This window comes from Magnolia sinica, chromosome 1 (assembly GCF_029962835.1).
Source record: "Magnolia sinica isolate HGM2019 chromosome 1, MsV1, whole genome shotgun sequence".
Classification (NCBI taxonomy): Eukaryota; Viridiplantae; Streptophyta; class Magnoliopsida; order Magnoliales; family Magnoliaceae; genus Magnolia; species Magnolia sinica.
The window spans coordinates 20792500-20814753 of NC_080573.1; the positions used below are offsets into that span (position 1 = coordinate 20792500).

Genomic DNA, 22254 nt, shown 5'->3' on the forward strand with positions numbered 1-22254 from the left:
TAAGATGGATCAGAAAAGGCCCGGTCGACGACAGAAGTGATCCGGACCATCGGACCTTAGATCGGGCGTATCTCGCAATCCGGAATGAGTTAGCTGACGTAAAATATATGATTTTGGGGTAGAACGAGCTACTTTAGCCAACCAACCCCGCTATGCCGGGTTGCGCCGCCCGGAATTGCGAAAAACCCCTTGATTGACGGTCGTTTCCCTGTTTTAATTTCGTTTTTACTATAAATAGTAAGTTTTAGTTTGATTATAACTCTTCATCCGTTGGGCTTTAGGAGTTGCGCCCAACATGAAAAGAGCTTAGAATAATTAGGGAAACGGTTTGGTGAAGCCAAATAGGACACTTACTATTTTTGGCCGAAAACCTTGCGCACTAGTAGACATCACGACCGTCTATAAATAGTAAGTTTACTATTTATAGTAAGTCGCGGATTCTGAGAGTTTGAGTTGTAGTTTGATTATGATTTCTTTCCCATTGCTTGATACCCTTATTTAAAGGGTTGTGAACTCGATTTTATTCATTCATCAATCAATTTCGATTTTATTAGAATTTATTTCTATTTTCTGCTTTCTTTCCTCGTGGATTCGAGAAGTCTCTGTGAGGAGTCCAGAGAAGTTCCGTGGATTCGGAATAGTTATCCTCTTGAGGAAGATGGTGCTCGACCTCACGTCCTCCCCTGCGTCATAGGTCTAGATGGGACCGATATGAAATGTGAGTCAAAAGATAAGTTGAGAGTTTTGATCGAGGAATGTAATGATGGTTTTTTCTAAAAGCTAACTATCCAACAAATATATGAGAAAACTAATGGATGGTAGATTTTGTGAATTAGGTTATGATATTGATGATATACAGTTCAATCGGGTTAAACATGCGTAAGTTAAGTTTTCTTCGTGATCGGATTACCACAAATAGGTTTTCCAATGAATAATGTAGGATAAGATCATGTACACCATAGAAACTTTAGACAATCGATAGATGTATTTGTAGCTATTGAAATCAGATTGTAACATCGCATAATATTCAGTGAAGTATCAAGATGTGCCGAAGGGTTTTGATTCGAGGATGATAATATGTAAATGGCTCAGATTATATCTTTGTTTATTTTAGAATGATGTGATGGTCTAGATCATAATCAAGCGGTTGAATAGCTTAATCGGTTCTTCAAGAGTATTCTCAATGATTTAGATCGATGATAAATCAAGTGGGTTATGATATATAAGCTCGAAATATTTAGAATGATGTGTATGTGTGCATACTCATGAGTTAGATAATAATCTCCACAGATAAAATGAATGGGTCAAAATTACAAATGATATGTACATGAGTAGATGTGAAGATCTCAAAGTTGGTTTATCATGATCAGGCAATCCGAAAGTGAAGTGGACGGTGAATATTTTTCTCTAGTTATGCATAATCATTTCGACAGTTAGTTTGACAAACAATTGAATATATTATGTTCTACGAGGGCTGATCTAAGTTGTGGGTTCGATGGCCATTAATGATGCAAATCTACATTGGCGATCAGGGTCAATTGAAGGTGGATTAACATCTAATTTCACAGGTTGGTTATGGATCCTTATAACTTAAGATTGTACGCTTCAAAATGTGTTAATTGGGTGAATAAGTGGGTAAACTACTTGGGAAGATTTTTATTGTAATTACAAGGTCTTGATTGAATGGTTGTGATACATGTATTGTGGGTCATGATAGGATAGCTTTAGGATATGTTTAACAGTTAGATTCGAGCTAGTTTATAGATAATTGAGTATTCTAGTGACCGTAGGCGACAAGAATGCAAGTGTGTACACTTGCACCAAAATCATATGATTATTAATCACATATATCAATGGTTCGCATTAAGCAGATAAATCACACGTATCAATTATTACTACTTGTACAGAGTGATGGATGTATATATGCATGAAAGTGTGAATGGATGTATAATACAAATAAACGTACATACACATGTATGCATATACATCAAAACCCCAATGTCATTACAATTTTATTCCACAATGTTTTACAAAATGGCAAGTCGGACACTCAAAGTGAATCACAAAGTTGGGATGGATTGTCCATCATTCAGACCTCTCTATGTGTAACCTGACCTACTCCCTTCATCTCCTATCGTTTCTTCACATGCATTGTACGTGCCACATAACCCAAGTTTGTACATTACTAGCAGACAAAATTGTAACATGATGACATCCTGGTTCTGTTTAAAAACAGAGAAAAAAATAAAATCACTTTCATCTCACTTACCAATCTTCCCTCCACGTGCATTGCACATGCCATATCTCTTCTAATTTGCATGGCACTAGTACATGACTTCAAAATTCTTGTCTCTACATATTCAAAAAAGCAACCGTATACATCCCTCCTTTCTTTTTTAGTGTTGCATGTGCCACTGCTCCTTATTTGCATGGGCCCATGGATGTTAGAAATGACTCCTCAATGCATTAAAAAAAAATTGGACATATTCTAATTTGTATGGACCCGATTGCTTTTGGTACGTTCGTGGGTTGCAAGATACCACAAGGTCCACACCCCCTGACACACCCAAGAAAGTGCGGCCCTTACCGTGGGACCCACCTTGAGGTATGTATTCTATATCTACATTGTCCATCCCTTTTTCCAGACTATTTTAGGCCATTATCCTAAAATTGAAGGAGATCCGATTATCAGGTGGACCATACCATAGGAAACAGTGGTGACTGACCATTAATGGGCCACACAAGTTTTGGATCAAGCTGATATATGTTTTTTTCCCTTCATCCAAGCTTATGTGACCTTATCCACAGATTGGATGGCAAAAAAACACTGCAGAAATATTAAGGTGTGGCATAAGAAGTTTTTAATGATAGGGCATTTAATAACCATTATTTCCTATCATATGTCCACCTAATTATTGGATCTGCTTTATTTTTTGGGTAATTCTATAAAATAATCTGTAGACGCAGATGGACCGTGTGGATACAGAATACATACAACAAGGTGTGCCCTAGTTTGAGCCGCACCGTCTTGGGTGAGGCCTAAGAAAATCTATAACATTTATTTGCTATCCAACATCTTCATATCAATATACAATATATTCACCAGGGTGGACCCAAATGGTAAGGATAATACCCACTAAAGTGTGAGAGGCATAACACCTAATCCGCTCCCCATTCCTTTTGGGACGATGCATTTTAAAAGAACGTTCACACCTTTTTTATTTTTTGTTAGTACCTTAGTACACACACCCCACTTGGGAGCGATACTCATATACTCAGGTGGTCTGGGTCGGACTGTCTAGTGTGTGTGTGTGTATATATGAAATGGTTCTATACAATAGACCTCATGGCAACTTCCCATGAGGTCGAGCTATGTCGGCCCTACCATGATGTGTGTTGAACATCCACCCCATCAGTTAGATGCACCATTCCTTGGTAGGCCTTCGGCTTAAAATCAAGTCAATCTATGACTTACAGGGGCCACACCACATACAAAAGTTATATATATATATATGAAATGGGTCTGTGCGGTAGACCTCATGGCAACTTCCCATGAGGTCGAGCTGTGTCGGACCCACCATGATGTGTGTTGAACATCCACCCCATTTGTTAGATGTACCATTCCATGGTGGGCCTTGGGCTTAAAAATCAAGTCAATTCATGACTTTTGTGTTCCACACCACATATAAAAGTTGGAGAGGGGTTACCTTCCATTAAAGCATTCACAATCATTTATTGGGCTTATCAAGATGTGGTTCACAAATCCAGCCCATCCATTATGTGTGTCCCACTTGGATGAGGGGTTAGACCAAGTTTCGGACACATTCAAATTTCAAGTGGGCCCCGCCAGGTGCTTTAATAAGTTTTAGGCATGTCTTCACATGATTTTACATGGTATGGCCCACCTTAGTTCCCTATATGGCTGATTTTTGGGATATCCCATAATTCAAATGCACAGTATTGATGTTCAACACACATCATGGTGGGGCCCACACAACTTGACCTCATGGGAAGTTGTCATGAGGTCGAGAATATATATATATATATATAAAGAGAGAGAGAGAGAGAGGCATGCTTACCTGCACACTTGTGCACGTGCATACCTTTACACACACGTGTGTGTGTGTGTAAAGAGAAAGAGGCATGCTCACCTGCACACTTATGCTTTGTGTGTATATATATATATATATATATATATATATATAGAGAGAGAGAGAGAGAGAGAGAGAGAGAGAGAGAGAGAGAGAGAGAGAGGCATGCTCACCTACACACCTATGCACGTGCATACTTTTACACACAAACACACACACACACATATATATAAAGAGAGAGAGAGAGAGAGGCATGCTCATTGCACACCTGTGCACGTGCATACTTTTACACACACACACGCATGCATATATATATATATATATATATATATATAAAGAGAGAGGGGCATGCTCATCTATGCACGTGTATACATGTGCCTAAAATTCTAACGGTCCATATGATGTGGCACCCCATGAAACCTTAAGGGACTAATTTTCACCATGATCCAAAACTTTGATGGGCCATAGCAAAGTGAGATGCAAATCGAAGAAATTGTTTTCTTTTGCTAGTGCCCACAAAGTTTTGGATAAGGGTTAAAGTTGGGCAGGGTTTCATGGGGTGCTGCATCACTTGGACCGTTTAGATTTTGGGCTCACATATCAGATGAGTTCAGGAAAAGTTCACATGATGGCTCGTGGGAACCGTAGGGCAGGGAAATGGTACTATGGGGCCGAGCGCATGCAACTCTAACATATGGTCGAGTCATGTGCTATCTTTCATAGTCGGCTAATAAATTTTAAAAAATATAATGTATCTATACCACCATCAATATAAACAAATGCAAAACCGTCACAACCGACATTACCCATTTACTACTTACTGGGCAAGTTTTAGATTCCGTGTGATATCCACGCCGTCTGTCCTTTTAGTGATATCATTTTAGGTCGTGAGCCTAAAAATGAGACAAATGTAAAGCTCAAATGAATCACACCACAGAGGGAAGTGGGGATAATGATGCCCACCATTGAAAACTTCCTAGGGCCCACCATGATGTTTATTTGTTATTTAACCTGTTTATACTGTCACATAAACCTGGATGAAAGGACAAACCCAATACCGGCTTGATCCATAACTTTTATGGCCCCTGAGGAGTTTTCAATGTTTTCAATGGTAGACACTAAACCCCCATTGCTTTATTTATTGTGGTCCGCTTGAGCTTTGGATCTGCCTTATGTTTGGGTTAAGGCCATAAAATAATCTCACTAAATGAATGAATGGTGTGAATATAACACTTACATTGTGGTGGGGCCCACAAAGGCAACACAATAACACCGAGGCCAGTTGCATGTGGTAGACAAATTTGGGTGCTAGGTGGGACCACCATGATGTTTGTGATAAATCCACCCTGTCCATCCTTTTTGCAACCTTCTTTTAGATTATGCGAGAAAAAAATGAGTCAGATCCAAGACTCAAGTGGGCCATACAAGAGGAAACAAGGGGGATTGAACAACCAAATGAGCCAGATCCAAGACTCAAGTGGGCCATACAAGAGGAAACAAGGGGGATTGAACAACCATAGTTGAAATATTCGTATGTCCATAAAAGTTTTGTATCAGCTAAGTTTTTTGTGTTTTCAGTTCATCCAAATAGAAATGACCTTATAAACAGTTTGGATGTCATGTAGACATCAAGTTAGAGCCCATGAAGGTTTAAATGGTAATCATTTCCCTTATTTTTTTCCCTCTCGTGTGGTCTACTTAAGTGTTAAATCAGGCTCATTTTTGTTCTTGTGTCTTAAAATGAGCTCACAAAATGAATGAATGGATGGATTCTTCACAAGCATTATGATGGGCCCCACCTAAGTTCCTAATACAACTGGATAGCATGGAAACGGCTAAGCCACAACCATCTTCGTGTAAAGATGGCTCAAGGGCAATCATTTCCATGTTGGGTATCTACAAATGCTTCTCTTTGGCAGAGGTTGAGATACAACCGAATACCAAAGCGAGTGGACACCCCACCTAGAGTAGATGAAGAGGTGATTGGTTCCTCTACATGCCATATTGGCGTGATCGAGAAGTTTGCTTGGTTAGAAACTTAACTCAGACAATTCATGAGGGTGGGGAAAACATTGCAATGTATGATTGCAACCCTTTCATGTCGTTGATTAATGTACGCATCAAAGAAATCTACTAGGTTAGATGTTTGAGTGGTTATAGCCCATCTGCGCTCACGCCTTACGAGAATAACACACATTGGATATGGAAGAATACTTTTTTTTTATGTTGCACAATCGCTTATGATTATTTGTCCGTGTATTGTTTTTAATGGGCAATTGTCTGCACATTTTGCGGCTTTACAGATCTTTCGCATTACAACGCAATAATTTTGCAGCTGTCCTGGACTAGAGTTGTCTGGATTATGCTTTTATCCATTCGAGTTATAGATTTTATCATTGTGGTTTGTAAAAGCTCTTTTCACAAGTTGGAGTGCGATTACACTAATCCAGGTACTAAAACAAAGTATTTTAAACCTTTCCTTTTCCCAGAATGATCAGACTAGTACTATATGTTCAAGCCAATCATCTTATGTCAATTTTTTAAATCTTTGGGTGAATTCTACTTGGATTAAACCAAAATCAAATTTATTGTTATGTTGACACCCACTAAGGAGTATGGGAACTAATCAGTGTATAGGATGTCAAGTGCGTTCGATATTTTTTAAAGTTTAAAAAAAAATAATTTTTTTTTAATTATAGATTTTGTGTTTAACAGACGTTTGCCTTCAGGCTTCACGTAAGTGTTGCATGTACAAAATGTGATATGGCTTGGGATAGATATAGAACAAGAGTTTACTCAGATTTACGATGTGACAGCATCTGGATACTCGGCAAGTCACAAAGCATATGTCTTTCGTAAATCTAGAATATTATATGCTTAGTTGATACGGGCGATAGCATGTGAAAACTCAGATCCGAAGTCTATCCAGATCTGGTGAAATCCATAATTAAGACCTCCATACCCAAACCTCGTAAAGGGGTTGAGAAGAGAAGACATAATTTTGGGGTGCTTGGCTGATATGGGCAATAGCATGTGAAGGCCCATATCCGAAATCTATCCAAATCCAGTTAAACTTATTGCTAAAACCTTCATACTCGAACATCGCGAAGCGGTTGAGAAGAAAAGCCTAATAATTATATGTATACCATTCATAAACCTTATACGATGCACTCATGTCCATGTATTGATCAGAGTCACCACTAGCCAAAATAAAGACTTCAGAATCCACGGTCGGTGAGATCCGTGGAATCGCCTAAAGATTGGAAAAATCAAAGAATTCTTTACTTGAATAACTCTTAGATAGATTTGCACTGTATGTTCTGGGTAAGAGCCTCGGTTACGGAAAAGGAAAAGTTTAGTCACTATTTTATTGCTTTTGTCAAACCCTTACATCAAAGGGAATTCAAGGAACTTTCAGTGAAATACCAAGATTTAGATATCTAAATTATAAAAAATAAACTAAAAATGGTAAAAAAAAAATTTCCAATAAAAATACGAAAAAGAAAATAAATACAAAGTTTTCAGCTAATTATTTAAGTCATGTTTTCTGATACAAAAAATCTTTAAGAGAAGCAACTATAAAACATATTTTACATGATGTCAGAGCAAAGCATACTACCTCAGGTGTTCAAAGCAAGTGGACTGGAATATACAGACTAGAAAAGGATGTATCAAAAATTCAGTCTCAAGTTTGAAGTAAAAATAGAATAGAAGAGATCGAAAAAATAGAAGAGGCCGATATATTAGAGAGTCAAAGTCTCTATCTCAAAATTGCAGACAGATCCCTCTCTCTCAAAACTCTCTATGGTCAGATGCCCTTGTCAAACACTGCTAGCCTCTGGACTGTGGCCATTCTGAAGGCTCCTCCCCTCAGACAATCTCTAGACTCAGTTAGAATCTTCCATTTCTGGAGGCAAAGCTTCTTTAATTTTACAGGCATTTAGGAGGACAAGCTTAGGCTTTCCAAATCACAAGTTTGGTTTGAAAGATAGGTTCAAGCAAACAATACAATCATGGTTATGGATGGGGTATAGCTTATTATTCATGTGAGCTAGGCTCCATGCGAACCGTGGCCCAGCCATCTTCGCACAAAAACAGCTGAGCCACAGCCGTCTCCATGTAAAGACAACTGAAGGGCAGCCGTTTCCATATTGGGTTATCTATATAAAATGAGGTTATCTTCGCTCACTATACCACATGAGCTAATACACACCTATTCCTTTCGCATTCTTTCCTTGCTTCCCGGATTAGGTGGGGCTCTGACCTCACCCAAGATGATGCGGCTCTTACCAATATATGTATTTTAAATCTATGCCGTCCATTTGTTTTTTAAGATCATTTTAAGGCATGACCCCAAAAATGAAGCAGATCCAGTTCTTAAGTGGACCATACATGAGGAAACAATGTTGATTGACCATTAATAGGCCACAAAAGTCTCGGATCAAGCTAATATTTGTTTTTCCCTTCATCCAAGTTTTTATGATCTTATCAACAGATTGGATGGAAAATAAACATTAAGTAAACATTACTTTGGTCTCTAGGAAGCTTTTAAAGGCAGGATATTCAATTACCACTTTTTCCTACAGTATGGTCCACCCGAGACTTGTATCTTCTTAATTTTTGGGCCCATGCCCTAAAATGGTCTGAAAGAACAGATGAACGGTGTGGATTTAGAATATACATATCAAGGTGGGGCAGATGGTAAGGATCGCACCTAATCGGCTCATGTGAACACGCGCCACAACCTCCCATTTGTACGGTACAGGTAACTTCTAGAATGTATAGAAGCCTTTTTCATGCATTAAAAATAAAAACATTTACTCAGATTCCCTGCATCTCCCTTCCTCTCTCCACGTGCGCACGTGCAACAACCGAGAGCAGATGAGTTTTGAGTAGAAAACCTATATAAGGTGAAGCATGGATCTTTATTATGTAGGAGGAAGGCAGGCTTTCAAATAGAAGCTATGGAAGTGCAGCAAGTTCTTCACATGAATGGTGGAGCTGGCGAGACCAGCTATGCCAATAACTCAACACTCCAGGTCTCTCTCTCTCTCTCTCTCTCTCTCTCTCAAACTACATGATAGACGTGGACAGGATTCAGCATAGATCTAGGCCGTTGATGCAGAGAGATGAGGAGGGCTTGGGCCTGGGCCCCTGGGTTGTAACTAACGTGGGCCCTCTTGAATTAGGATTTATCTATGCTATTTTTTTATTATTATAATTAAGGGTGAGGTGTGTGGATCCCTGACTGTGGGGTCCACCCTGATGTATGCACATTACATCCACGCTGACCATCTGTTTTGATAGCTCATTTTAGGTCATGATCCCAAAAATGAAGTAGATCTAAATCTCAAGTGGACCACACCACAAGAAAAAGTGTGATTGAAGATCCACCATTAAAAATTCTTGGGGGCCATGGGAATGTTTATTTGCCATCCAACCTGTTCTCATAAGGTCACAAAAACCAGATGAAGGTGAACCACACAGATATCAGCTAATCCAAAACTTAAGTTTTTAATCTTATTTTCCTAAGATTTGGATCTACCTTAGATCATGCATTAGAATGAGCTCTCAAAATCGACGGACAGCGTGCATTTAAGGAACATACTTCATCGGTTGCCTTATTAATAAAGAACTCGTAGGAACGCGGATTGCGTCCTACCCCGCCCGGACGGTAATCGGTCCAGGCAGGGGTCTGTAGGGCCCAACGTGAAGTGTTTTATCCACGCTGTTCTCGGATCATTTTAATATGTAATACTAAAAATTAAGTAGGTACAAAGCTCCAGTGGACCACACCAAAGGAAGCTGCAGTGATAATGATACCCACTGTTGAAACCTTTCTAAGGGCCACCGTGATGTTTTTTTACCATCCAACCTATTCATAAGGTCATGTAGACGTGGATGAAGTGAAAAAACAAATGTAAGCTTGATCCGAAACTTCTTAAGCTCCCAAGAAGTTTTTAACGGTGGACGTTTAAATTCCCACTTTGTGATCCATTTAAGCCCTGTACCTTTCTCATTTTTTGTATTATACCTTAAAATTATCTGAGAAAAGCTATTAACGGCGTGGATAAACACTTACATCAATGTAGGCCCCACAGAGCCCTGCCTAATCCGTCCGGGGGAGGACGCAATCGGCGTCCGACTCATAGACAGAGATTTACCTTTCTCTTTTCAAATTCACGTGATATCGAGGCAGAATCTTAACTCTCTCTCTCTCTCTCTGTCGCTATCGCGCAGTACTCAATGCCTGAATGGCATATATGCAAGATGAGATACATTACAAGATTATGTGGGTCTCAGTAGATCTTTATCTCTACGGTTATAGGGATGTCAATGGGCCGGGTTAGCATTCTTAGGACTGGACTTGGGCTGAAACACTAGGCCTAAAAGCAGAGCAGGCCCAACAATTTAATTAGTTGCGCTGGGCTGAGTTGTCTCCAAGTGCTTGTTAGCCCGCCCAACTAGATTTTGGGCTTGGCCTGGTTGAATACTAGGCTCAAGGGCTGAGCCCAGACCTAAATTCTAAGCCTGTTTATTAATCAGCCCATCCCAGCCCTACCAGTTTTAAGTAATCAATGATATTTTTGTCAATATCATGCATGATATGGGGCCACCTAGCAAGCAGCCTTGATCATGAAAGGGGATAAGGGTCTGGTTTGATGATTGGACGGTCCACAGCTCCAATTCAATTCATTTACACTCATTTGATTATATCCCTTTTTTCTATAGGAAATAGTCATATTCAAGGTCAAAACCATAGTGGAAAGGAGCATAACAGACCTCTACTGCACCACCTTCCCGAAGAGCTTGTGCATTGTAGACATGGGTTGTTCATCAGGGCCCAATACATTGCTGGCCATCTCTAATATTATGGAAGCAGTGGACCAGATACGACGTCATCTGGGCCGTTCATCGCCCGAGTTCCGAGTGTTCTTAAATGACCTTCCAGGGAATGACTTCAACAACATTTTCAAGTCCTTGGCAGGCTTCTATGAGAAACTCAAACAAAACAATGGGCCTGATTTTGGGCCATGTTTCATCGCCGGAGTGCCCGGGTCCTTCTACAGCAGGCTTTTTCAGACGAAGAGTCTGGACTTTGTTCACTCCTCTTATAGTCTGCATTGGTGCTCTCAGGTGATTATCCGATGAATCAAATGAACATATACATACAAAAGGAGAGGAGAGTTTTCTTATTCAGGACTTTCTTCATATGCATAACAGACTTCCAATGACTACACCCTGGGGTTGGGGTGGTAATGATACCACCATACAGATTGGGGTACACGCAATGTAATTATATAATCCAATCCGTTTATCTTATTCATCACCTATGAAAACCTTTAATATTAAGAAATTAGCCTGATCTGATATTCATGTGGGAGACAAGGAAGGGAATGAGTTATGAGAAAATGGCCGCGCGAAAAAAGAGTGAAATTTGGCATGATAACCCTTCATCTGGACTGGATGAACGGTCTGAATATCCAACATGGTGAAACCCCACAATATTCGACGGTTGGTGTTCCCTCTCAAAATGTTTCCCTTGGTGTGGCCCGTATAAATTTTCGATCCGTCCTATTTTTTACTCCTATAACATCTACACAGTACCACCGTAAGCTTTGGTGGTCTCAGAGCCACTGGATTGCGCCCCTGCACCAAAATACTGGGAAGCGGATTGCGGTCCCACCTTGGACAATAATCCGTCCAAGCATGGGCTCTATGGGGCCCACCGTGATGTATGGGTTTTATCCACACCATTTATTCATTTTTCAGATCATTTTAGAATATGAGCTAAAAATGAGGCAGATCCAAAGCTCAAGTGGATCACACCATAGGAACAAGCGATGATAACAACACCGGTGTTGAAAACACAGTGTCGAGTTGCCATCCAACTTGCTTTTAAGGTTGCATGGACTGGAATGAAGAGAAAAAACAAATATCAGCTTGATCCACATAGGCCTTCTATTTACCTAGTTCATACCAGATCTTGTAAAATGGATGGATAGAGTTGATTACACCACGGTGGCCCTATAAAGCCATCCCTTGATAAATTATTCTATGATATTAATTTGATGCAGGAACCATTTACTCTAAAATATTGAACTGGTACAGTAAGGCAAATTAATCCCTTTATCTTATAGCCGAGCTCCAAAGGACCTCGGCCGAATTCTTCTCATGGACCCTAAATCCATGGATTCCACTATATCGTTGGCCCCAAATCCATAGATTCCTCCCTACATGAGCCACCTGCTTCATATAGCCCCAAATCCATGTGTTGTGTGGGCCATAGCGGCAATCACCTTCTAAAAAATGTTTCACTATTTATGGGATTGAGATCATCGGTTGGAGTGCTCACTGTAAGTGTGAGGTAATGTGTGTGTGTGTGTGTGTATATATATATATATATATATAAATCCCCTTCTAATGTTCTGGGCATTTCAGTAAATAATGCACGCTACAATGAAAAAATAAAATATTACAAATATAGAAATAATATAAATGACTTTAGTATGAAAATTGAACCTTTTTAGGAAGTTGCTAGACAAGGATGCTGGGTCGGGATCACCCTGATGATTTTGATAAATCCACCCTGTCTAACCATTTTGCGAGCTCATTTTAGTAAGTGTGACAAAAAATGAAGTATATCCAATACTTAAGTGGGCCACAGCGAGAGGAAAAGGTGGGCATTTAGTGAACACCCTTGAAGCACTCTCACGGCCATAAAAGTTTTGAATCAGGCTATCTTTTTGGTGTTTTGGCTTCATGCCATTGGGAATGACCTTAAAAAGGGCTTGGATAGTATATAAAGATAAGGTAGAGCCTAGGAAAGTTTCAACGGTGTGAATTTCTTTCTCGAATGTTCCATCTCATGTGACCCACTTGAGTTTTGTATCCACCTCATTTTTTGTTGCACTCACTAAAATGAGCTCATAAAACGGATGGACGGAATGGATTTCTCACATACATTGCAGTGGCCCCACCCAGCATGCTTGAGCAGGAAAGGCCGGCGTCCTTTGCGACGTGGATGGAATAACTTTGCGTGGATGAGATCCACGCTTTCTAGGTTGCCGCTATGAATTTGTAATGGAGCCCAATCAACGCTCTAATGGGCGACGGACGTGATTGAGTACTACCCTAGCTAGGAACGGACAGGATCTATGGGGCCACCTTGATGCAAGTGTTTTATCCACACCGTCCATCCATTTTGCCATGTCATTTTTTTTCGGATACAAGCTCAATAATGAGGCAGATCCAAGGCCATGGAGTGCACCACAGGAAGCAACGGTGATAATGCCCCCCACTCCCTCATTGAAACCTTCCTGGGGCCCACCGTGATGATTAATTGCCATCCAAGCTGTTCATGAGGTCACGTCAACCTGGACTAGGGAAAACACATATATCAGCTTGATCCAAAACATCTGTGGCCCCTAAAAGGTTTTTAACGGTAGGTGTTTTATCCCCACTCTGTAGTCGACTTGAACCTTGGAACTACCTCATTTTTGGACTTATACCCTACAATAACATGGCAAAATGGATGGACGGTGTGGATAAAACCCAAACATAAATGGTGGCCCCTCAGAGGCCTTGTTTGTTCCTAGCAAGGGATCGGCAGGGGTTGTACCCAATTCACGTCCGTGGGCTAGAGCATGCATGGGACACTATTGAGATGAGAAGTCCCACCATAAAATCGTACAAATTTAATGTGGGTCCACCTTGGTGGTTGGTACATGCCATCTAATCCACTCATCCTACGTACCACATCAGGATGAATGAATTCACCAAAAATCAAGACATTCCAATACTTATGTGGGCCACACTACATGAATTTAGAGGTTCAATGATGATTTCACAGTATTCCATATAGTTTGGCCCACCTACGTCCTAGATTTGTCTGATTTTTAGGATCCATGGTGAAAAGGCGATGGTATGGTTGGTGCATTTTGTCCTATACATAGCTATTTAGTCAGCATCAGTAATGCCCTGGGCGTGCCTACACAAGTCAGGCTACCGCAAAGAGGTGTGCATTTGTGACCCGATCCGGCAGATCCGACCCGATCCGGCCCGTTCCGAACAGAACCGACGGCCAAAATGGGCCTGATCGGGTTGTGGTTTCCAGATCCAATTTTTTTTCGGCTCGGGTCCGGATAGACCTCTGTCCGGACCGACTCGACCTGTATACCCAAACCAATGGGACCCGAACAGCACCGAACAGACCCCAACCGATAGGCAAGCGGGTAGTATAAAATATATTTTTTATTTTTTACCCTAATTTTCCTAAAAATAGATAGATGATGTGGATAAAACATGTAAATTGTATAAAATATGTTGATCTAAGTCATGAGGACCCAGATGAAGGGAAAAAATAAATATCAGCTTGATCGAAAACTTTTATGGCCTACATAACGTTTTTAATGGTCAAAATTTATTCAACACTGTTTTCTATAATGTGGTCCACTTGAGATTTTAATATACCTTCTTTTTTTTTTCTAATGACTTAAAATGATCTATAAAAATAGATGGAGGGGATGGATGAAATACATACATCATGGTGGGGCCCACAGAGTACGGACGTCCGGTAGCCAGGGGAGTAGCCAGTCCGTTTCCAGCATACAGCTGTAATACGTCTGGCGACAGTGGCGAGGAGGCGCTCCTTGAGCGCCGTGCTGTACGGACGGTTCAAAGGAGATCAAAGTTATGGCCCCCACAGTGATGTATTTATAATATCTACACCGTTCATATACTTTTAGAGATAATTATAGAGTATTATGAAAAAAATAAATAATATCCAAAGATCATGTGGCCCACACCACAAATAGCAGCAGAGAATAATTTTCACTGTTAAATCATTCGTGTGGTCCACTCGATAGTTAGATCCGTCTTATTTTTTGTCTCAAGCCTTAAGACGAGGTTAGAAAATGGATGAACGGTTTTGATATAACACATACCCTATGATTAGATGTACAGACCTTACTTACTTGGCTTAAGAAATTACCCAGTACAGAAGCTTGCGTAAAAGGCAAGTACTTTGACTTTCGTGCACTGCACGTAAGATTTAATAAAAACGCTCGTCGCTCGGTACGTTAGATTGAAAGTTCTTTCATACCCGTGTAGGGCCCACCTTGATGTGTATGTTTTATCTAAGCCGTTCATCAATTTTTATATATTATTTTAACCATTGAGTATAAAACGTAGATATATTAAAGGTTAAAGTAGACCACACCACATGAAACAATTTAATTAAATTTATATATCCGAATTCTACTCAACCCGATCCGACTCGGTTTTCCTAACTGAGTTGGGAATTTCGGATCAGGTCGAGTTGAACCTAATCCGATCCGACCAGGACTGATGCCCAGCTCTAGGCTACCGCCTGGGCACGCTACGACTCGGCAGACTTATATGTTTGACTCGGTCTGAAGTGAATGGGTGAGTTAATCCGAAACACTTATATATACAGGAATGCTCACCTGCAAATCGTTTTATTTGAGCACCTGTGCGCACCTTAGCACACATGTAATGAGCACAAAATCTGAACGGTCCACGTGATGCGACACCCATTGAAACTTCATTTGCCCAATTTTCAGCCTGATCCAAAACTCTATTGGATCATAGCAAAGAAAAATGCAAATCAAGAGAGGAAACTGTTTGCTTTTTCCATGGCCCATCAGAGTCTTGTATCGGGTTGAAAGTTGGGCTAGTGAGGTTTCAAGGGGTGCCGCATCACGTGGACCATTCAGATTTTGTGCCCATGACACATGTGCAAAGGTGCGCAGATGAGAATTCATATATATACTCAGATTGGCAGGTGCATCTAAGTTTTGGGTTGTGATTTCAGCCTTTGGTTACCCGTTACACCCAACCCAACTCGGTGCCTACTCAACCCGACTCAGTACTTGTGACTAGGTCGAACTCGGGCTAGATTAGTCCAAGCTAGAACCGGGCTCAGATCAAGTCAGGCATGGTAGACGCAGAACCAAGTCAGGTCGAGTTTGGGTCAAGTTTATTTCAAAACCGGATCGAGTCAGGTCAGCCCTAACTCGGTTCAACTTGACTCGATGCCCAGCTCTAGTTCTTAACACAACCACTGGCCAGGTCGAATAATTCAAGCCAAGCGAGGAACCCATGGGTTGGGACTAACCTAAACCATCATTGCATGTCAGGTTCCTCCGGCACTAGAGAATGGATTAAACAAAGGTAACATCTACATAGCCAATGACAGCCCTCCCGCTGTGATTAAAGCTTACTGGGAGCAATATGAGAGCGATTTCTCATTGTTTCTAAAGTTGCGGTCTGAAGAAGTGAGGTCCGGCGGGCGTATGGTCCTAACGATCATAGGCCGGAAAAGCCCAGATCCATCAAAGGGAGAGTGTTGTCATCTTTGGAAACTATTGGCACAAGCACTCATGAGCATGGTGTCACAGGTAGTATAATATTGCACTACTCTTCTAACTTACATAATGTTGCCATGGTGTGATCATGAAAAAGTAATGCTTAGACAATCTACCCAGTCATGTTTATATATATATATATATATATATATATATATATATATATATATATATATATATATATATATATATATATATATATATGTGTGTGTGTGTGTGTGTGTGTGTGTGTGTGTGTGTGTGTGTGGAAATGGTACTATGAGGTGGACCTCATGGGAACTTCCCGAGATATCGAGCTGTGTGGGTCCCACTGTGATGTTTGTCGAATATCAACACTGTGAATTTGATGGGTCCCTTTTAGGTTATGGGATATCCCAAAAATCAGCCATATAGGGAACTCAGGTGGGGCATACCATCTAAAACCATGTAAAGGCATTCCTAAAACATATATAAGTACTTGGTGGGGCCCACCTGAGTTTTGGATGAGGCTGAGACTTGGTTTGACCCCTCATCCAAGTGGGACACACATAATAGATATTCTAGATTTATGAACCACATCTCGGTGGGCCCAATAATTGTTTGTGAATGTTTTAATGGGAGGGTAACCCCTCTTAACTGTTGTATGTGGTGTGGCCCACCCAATTCATAGATTGACTTGATTTTTAAGGTCGAGGCCCACCATGGAAGAGAATATTCGATTTGAACAAGCATCTAATCTCTCCCTACAAGCTCTTGAAAACACTTGAAAATGGTAAGAATAAATCTGAGATACCCCATAATCTCAATTACACTATATATATATATATATATATATATATATATATATATATATATATATATATATATATATATATATATATATATATATTTGTGTGTGACATCAATCAATCCATCACATGAAACAATCCATTGTGCTTGTTTATATGATATCCAACCCACCAAAGTAAAAAGACCAAATATATGCTTTATGGAATACTTTGGTGCGTCCCAAAAAGATTTCAATGGCGTGAGTCCTATCCTACCGTTCCTTGTGGTGCGGCCCAACTGGGTTTTGGATGGATCTGATTTTTTTTTGTTTACCTCCTAAACATCGTATATTAGGGGATGGACAGATTGAATTTCACATATATATCATGGTGGGCCCATGGAAGTTTAGGTTACCCACACGTTGGGAGGAGAGGGCGCATCGATGTAATTCGGCGCCTCCGAGGGAGGTGAAACTACTGGGCCTATTCTTTGGGCTAAGTACCTACTAGGGTTACTTTCCTTAACATGGGAGAAAGACCTAACATTCATGAAATTCACATTATATATCAGATTCACCTCCCTTTTTTGGGCTATAGATCCTAAAAAATTATACCTAAAATCTCTAAATTCCCTAGGTGTAGTCAAGGTGCATGATTTTTTTGTAGTTCTTTCAACCTAACTGGACAAATCAGGTGAATGGATTAGATGGCATATAAACACCATGGTCAGTCCTATACAAAACTAATTGTGGTGTTGCTTCCAATTGTTTTCTGTGGTGTGGCGTGGCCTACCTAAGCTTTGGATGATCATGAGTTTTAAGTTCGATGATTAGAACGAGGCATCATTCTCATGAAAGTTCCACCCACATGGTTCTAAGCCAGTGAAAGTAACCCAATGTTTTTATTAGAGTTTTGTCTAAAAAACCAAAGTAAACCTAGCATACGAAATGGATTTTCTTAATCTCATCCTCCTTATAAACAGTTCTTATTTCAAAAGGAGAGTTACAACAAAGAAAACTGCAACCTTAGCCCTACTCTAGGAGTTGATATGTTTGGCTCTCACTTCTCCTCCATTGAGATAGATTTGAAAGAGACTTTCAATCAATATCGACAAAATGACAATATCCCATTTTTTACTAAAAACTTGGATATCTAAATGGAGATCTATACGGCTTAATGAACCTTTAAAAAGATTCAATTTTCAACTATTTTGAAACCTAGCAAAATACTTAGCTTGAATTACCCTAGGGGAGCTTGTAGAAAACCGTGCCTAGCATGGTCTATTTATCTCGCGGGCCTACTTTTGGCCAAAACATAGCTTGTGCCTTGAGCACTAAGCCTAAGAAATTTTGTAGTGTGGTGGTTGAATTAGATGGGAAGCTATTTGAGCCATTTAGATGGCTTAGCTATGGGGAATGTCCTCACATGAAAAAATCATATCACAAGAAGATATCCATGATGAGAAGGAAAGCCATGTGGGTCTCACCACCTTCATGAAAAATATACTCTGACCATCAGTTTTGCAAGCTCATGATGGGACAAGAGCCCAAAATGAGGGAGACCCAAAACTCAGGTGGGCCACACGACAAGAAATAGAGATTAAACACCCACCATTAATGTTGGAACTTTTGTGGGGCCACAAAAGTTTTGGATCACACAAATATTTGTGTTTTTAGTTCATCCTAGTGGGAATAACATTATGAACAGTCTGGAGGACATATAAACGTCATGATAGGCTACGGGAAGGTCACATTAGTGAGCATTTTCATTCTTACTATTTCCTTTGTGTCGCCTACATGATTTTTGGATGTGCCTTATTTTTAGGCTCGTCCTATTGTGAGCTTATGAAATTGATGAATGGAGTAGATTTTTCATGGACATCACGTTGGATCCGCTTGAGGAAATTTTTTGGGGGGTCTTTCAATTTTCTTCTGTTAAGGGTTGAAGGGATTAGTTAAAATAGTGTTAATAAGAGATCTTTTAGAAATTAATAACTATGATTAGTTATGTTTAACTAGATTTACATAAGACTATTTCATTTAAACTAACATACAAACATTTGTAAATTATTGTTTTTAAAGTATGATTAGAAAATGAATTTTCCTTTTAATTCAGGGAATCATCAAAGAAGCCCAAGTGGATTCTTTCAATCTTCCCCTCTACACACCTTGTATTCAAGAACTAATGACTGTGATTGAAAGCGAGGGATCGTTCCATCTAGACGGACATGAAGTTACCGAAATAAATTGGGATCCTAATGACAATGACAATAATGAAGGCTTTGTGTTCGATAAATTTACAAGCGGGAGGAATGCGGCAAAGATCATAAGAGCTGTGGCAGAATCCATGCTCGCAAATCACTTTGGAGAGGCAATAATAGAGGATTTGTTTAAGAAGTATGAAGAGAATGTGGCGGAGCACCTGGCCAAGGAGAAGACTAAGTATGTCAATGTTACGGTGTCCATGACTAAGAAATGAATGGAGACGTGCACGTGATTTATGGTTAAATAATTGAGTGGAGCTTCGTGTATCCCACCCAACTTGTAATAGCTCTATTTTTAAATTCTGAGAGAAAGGTACTATTTGTTCAATGGCACATTGTATTGCCAGTTTTTTAAGACAATTTTCATATTGTATTGCCAGTTTATTGCTCACTCTCACGAACTCTATTTTAGGTTTGATTACTAGAATAGTATCTGTTGGTGCTGAAGTCTGGTCATCCCTGCTAGCCCATCGCATACGTGCAAAATCAAATGAGAATGGGGCACCAGTTGTAGCCGGGGACCCTTCGATGCCCAAGTCAATGTAGGGTTGAAAAGGGTGTAGTTGGGCTAGGGTAAAATTGAGCTTACATTTTCCTATATGGAGGGTCCTTATTTATCACCCTTAAGGTCACCTATGTGCACGGCAATGAATATGCCAGATAGGTGTGTAGCCCAAGGTGAGTCTGTTTCCAGATATATCGTGTTTATCTAGGCGTGATCCTCAACGAAGATCATGGGAGGTATCGCTCCCTTATACGGAGGGGATCTCCACTCCTCTTCCGTTGTAGTGGTCGGTATCCGAGGTCGAAGACGATAGCCGAGGTTGACCTCTAAGTTGATGATTGAGGCCGACTTCTAAGTCTATGGTCGAGGTCAATCCTTGAGGTCGGGCCCTTGGTAGAGGTTGGCCCTCGAGGTCATCTCTCGAGGTTGACGTACTGTGCCGTCCCCTAGGTTAAGACTACGAGGTGTCAACCAGGCAGCCGAGGCCATCATTCTTGGTCGCTATTCGAATTGATTGTTGATGTTGCGATCAGCATTTGAGACCAAGCTCATACCCAACCTCCCATCCGAGCTGTTTGACTTTGATATTTCCATTTTATTCCAACCGTTTCGTCAGTCCAGTTTTACCCATAACATTATCTATTATTGATTTATATTGGATTATCATCTCTAAACCTTGTTTAAGACATTTTAGAAAAACAAAAACAAAAACAAAACCCCCAAAAAACCAAAAAAAAAACAAAAAAAACAAAAAAAAAAAAAAAAAAAAACAAAACAAAACAAAACAAAAAACAAAAAGAAGCTTTTGTGTCTCTACAAATAAGCTAAGGTGGAGCGAATATATAGTGGTGAAAGATCATATATAAATAATTATTCGATATACATAGAATAATATTATATTACAACCATGTATTCTTTTACGGTGGATTCTGTGGAGGATAAATGTACAATTACAGAAGGAAATGGATTGCGCCCTGTCCCTGCCTAGAGAGAATCCGTCTTGGCATAGGTTCTGTGCGGCCCCTCGTGATGTATGGGTCTTATCCACGGCGTTCATCTATTTTTCTAGATCATTTTAAATTATGTGCCCAAAAATGAGGGAGATATGATGCTCAAGTGGACCACAATGGGAATTGAACGCCCCCATTACATACTTCTTGGGGGCCAGAGAAGTTTTGGAAGAAGATACTTTGTGTTTTCCCTTCATCCAGATCTATGAGACTTGTGAACAAGTTCAATGGCAAATAAAAATGTGGTCTACTTGAGAATTGGATCTGTGTCATTTTTGAGCTCATACCCTAAGTTGATTGGGAAAATGGATGAATGGTGCAGATAAAAACACATACATCACAGTGGGCCCCACAGAGCCCCTGCCTGGACCGAATTCTGTCTAGGCAGAAGGTAAGAGGCAATCCGCTCCAGTTAGAGGACTCACATTTGAAACAGTCTCAACAACCGGTGCCTATTGAGCATGCATCCTCTGATCTTACAATCAGGTGGGCCCTACCCGGTTTAACTGTTGCCATTTGTTATTGCATTGAGGTCCACTACAGGAGTAAGCTGGCCTGATTTCTTGTTAGGGCGTTTACCTAGACATGATGAACTATCAAGATTGATGATGAGATCCATTTTCCTATTATCAAAGTGAATTGTTCATTTCTCAGCAATTGATCAGTAGACCTTATCAAAGCAAATCTTGAAGATCACATGCAGTTAACGGTGTCATCTTGTAAAGGACAGTCCAGATTGATGAATCATCAGCCATTTTCCTACAACATTTGATTGGATGACTGTGATCATCCATTCAAATCATTCGTGAGAAACGCATGCAATCAAAAGTAAGGCCCACATGATGTATGGTCTAGAATGATGGTTACACTCATTTTCTTACAATGAATATGATGATTGTCAATTTTCTTAGGAAATGATTGGATGGTTAGGATCATCTAATCAAACCCATTGTTAAGTAAACAAAAATACCTTTTTCCGCCTTTTGGCCAAGATCAAAGTGTAGTATCTGTTCTTATCAGTTTAATATCTAAGACGTTGCACATTGGTCAAAACGGGGATGTGCTGCTGGGACCCTCGAGCGTCGCTCGCCCATGTGTTGAACTGTTGCACAGTCCTGGCGCACCCCTACTTCAAAAGGAGAGAGAGAGAGAGAGAGAGAGAGAGTGTGTGTGTGTAATGGGGCCTACCTGTTGACTGGATCTCGAATGTGTGCCCCAAATTGCATCGTACAATGGGGCCCACCTAATGA

At 40.3% G+C, this 22254-nt stretch overlaps 1 protein-coding gene and 1 pseudogene across 1 annotated transcript; both read left to right on the plus strand.

Annotated features, from left to right (window-relative positions):
- The first annotated feature begins 8989 nt into the window (after nt 1-8989).
- On the plus strand, nt 8990-19817 carry LOC131242600 (S-adenosyl-L-methionine:benzoic acid/salicylic acid carboxyl methyltransferase 2-like). The gene is made up of 4 exons (XM_058241345.1): nt 8990-9130; nt 10824-11228; nt 16253-16513; nt 19342-19817. The coding sequence occupies exons 1-4, from the start codon at nt 9056-9058 to the stop codon at nt 19702-19704; spliced, it is 1104 nt and encodes a 367-aa protein (XP_058097328.1). The 5' UTR covers nt 8990-9055; the 3' UTR covers nt 19705-19817.
- Nucleotides 19818-21970: 2153 nt separating this feature from the next.
- Nucleotides 21971-22133, plus strand: LOC131221878 (U2 spliceosomal RNA; annotated as a pseudogene).
- The last annotated feature ends 121 nt before the right edge of the window (nt 22134-22254 follow it).

Bases quoted from the DNA above. Each gene is read 5' to 3' on its own strand.
- LOC131242600 (XM_058241345.1), top strand. From the start codon at position 9,056: ATGGAAGTGCAGCAAGTTCTTCACATGAATGGTGGAGCTGGCGAGACC. The intron at 11,229-16,252 runs GTGATTATCCGA...ATTGCATGTCAG, and splicing joins GTCTGCATTGGTGCTCTCAG to GTTCCTCCGGCACTAGAGAA. The intron at 16,514-19,341 runs GTAGTATAATAT...CTTTTAATTCAG, and splicing joins TCATGAGCATGGTGTCACAG to GGAATCATCAAAGAAGCCCA.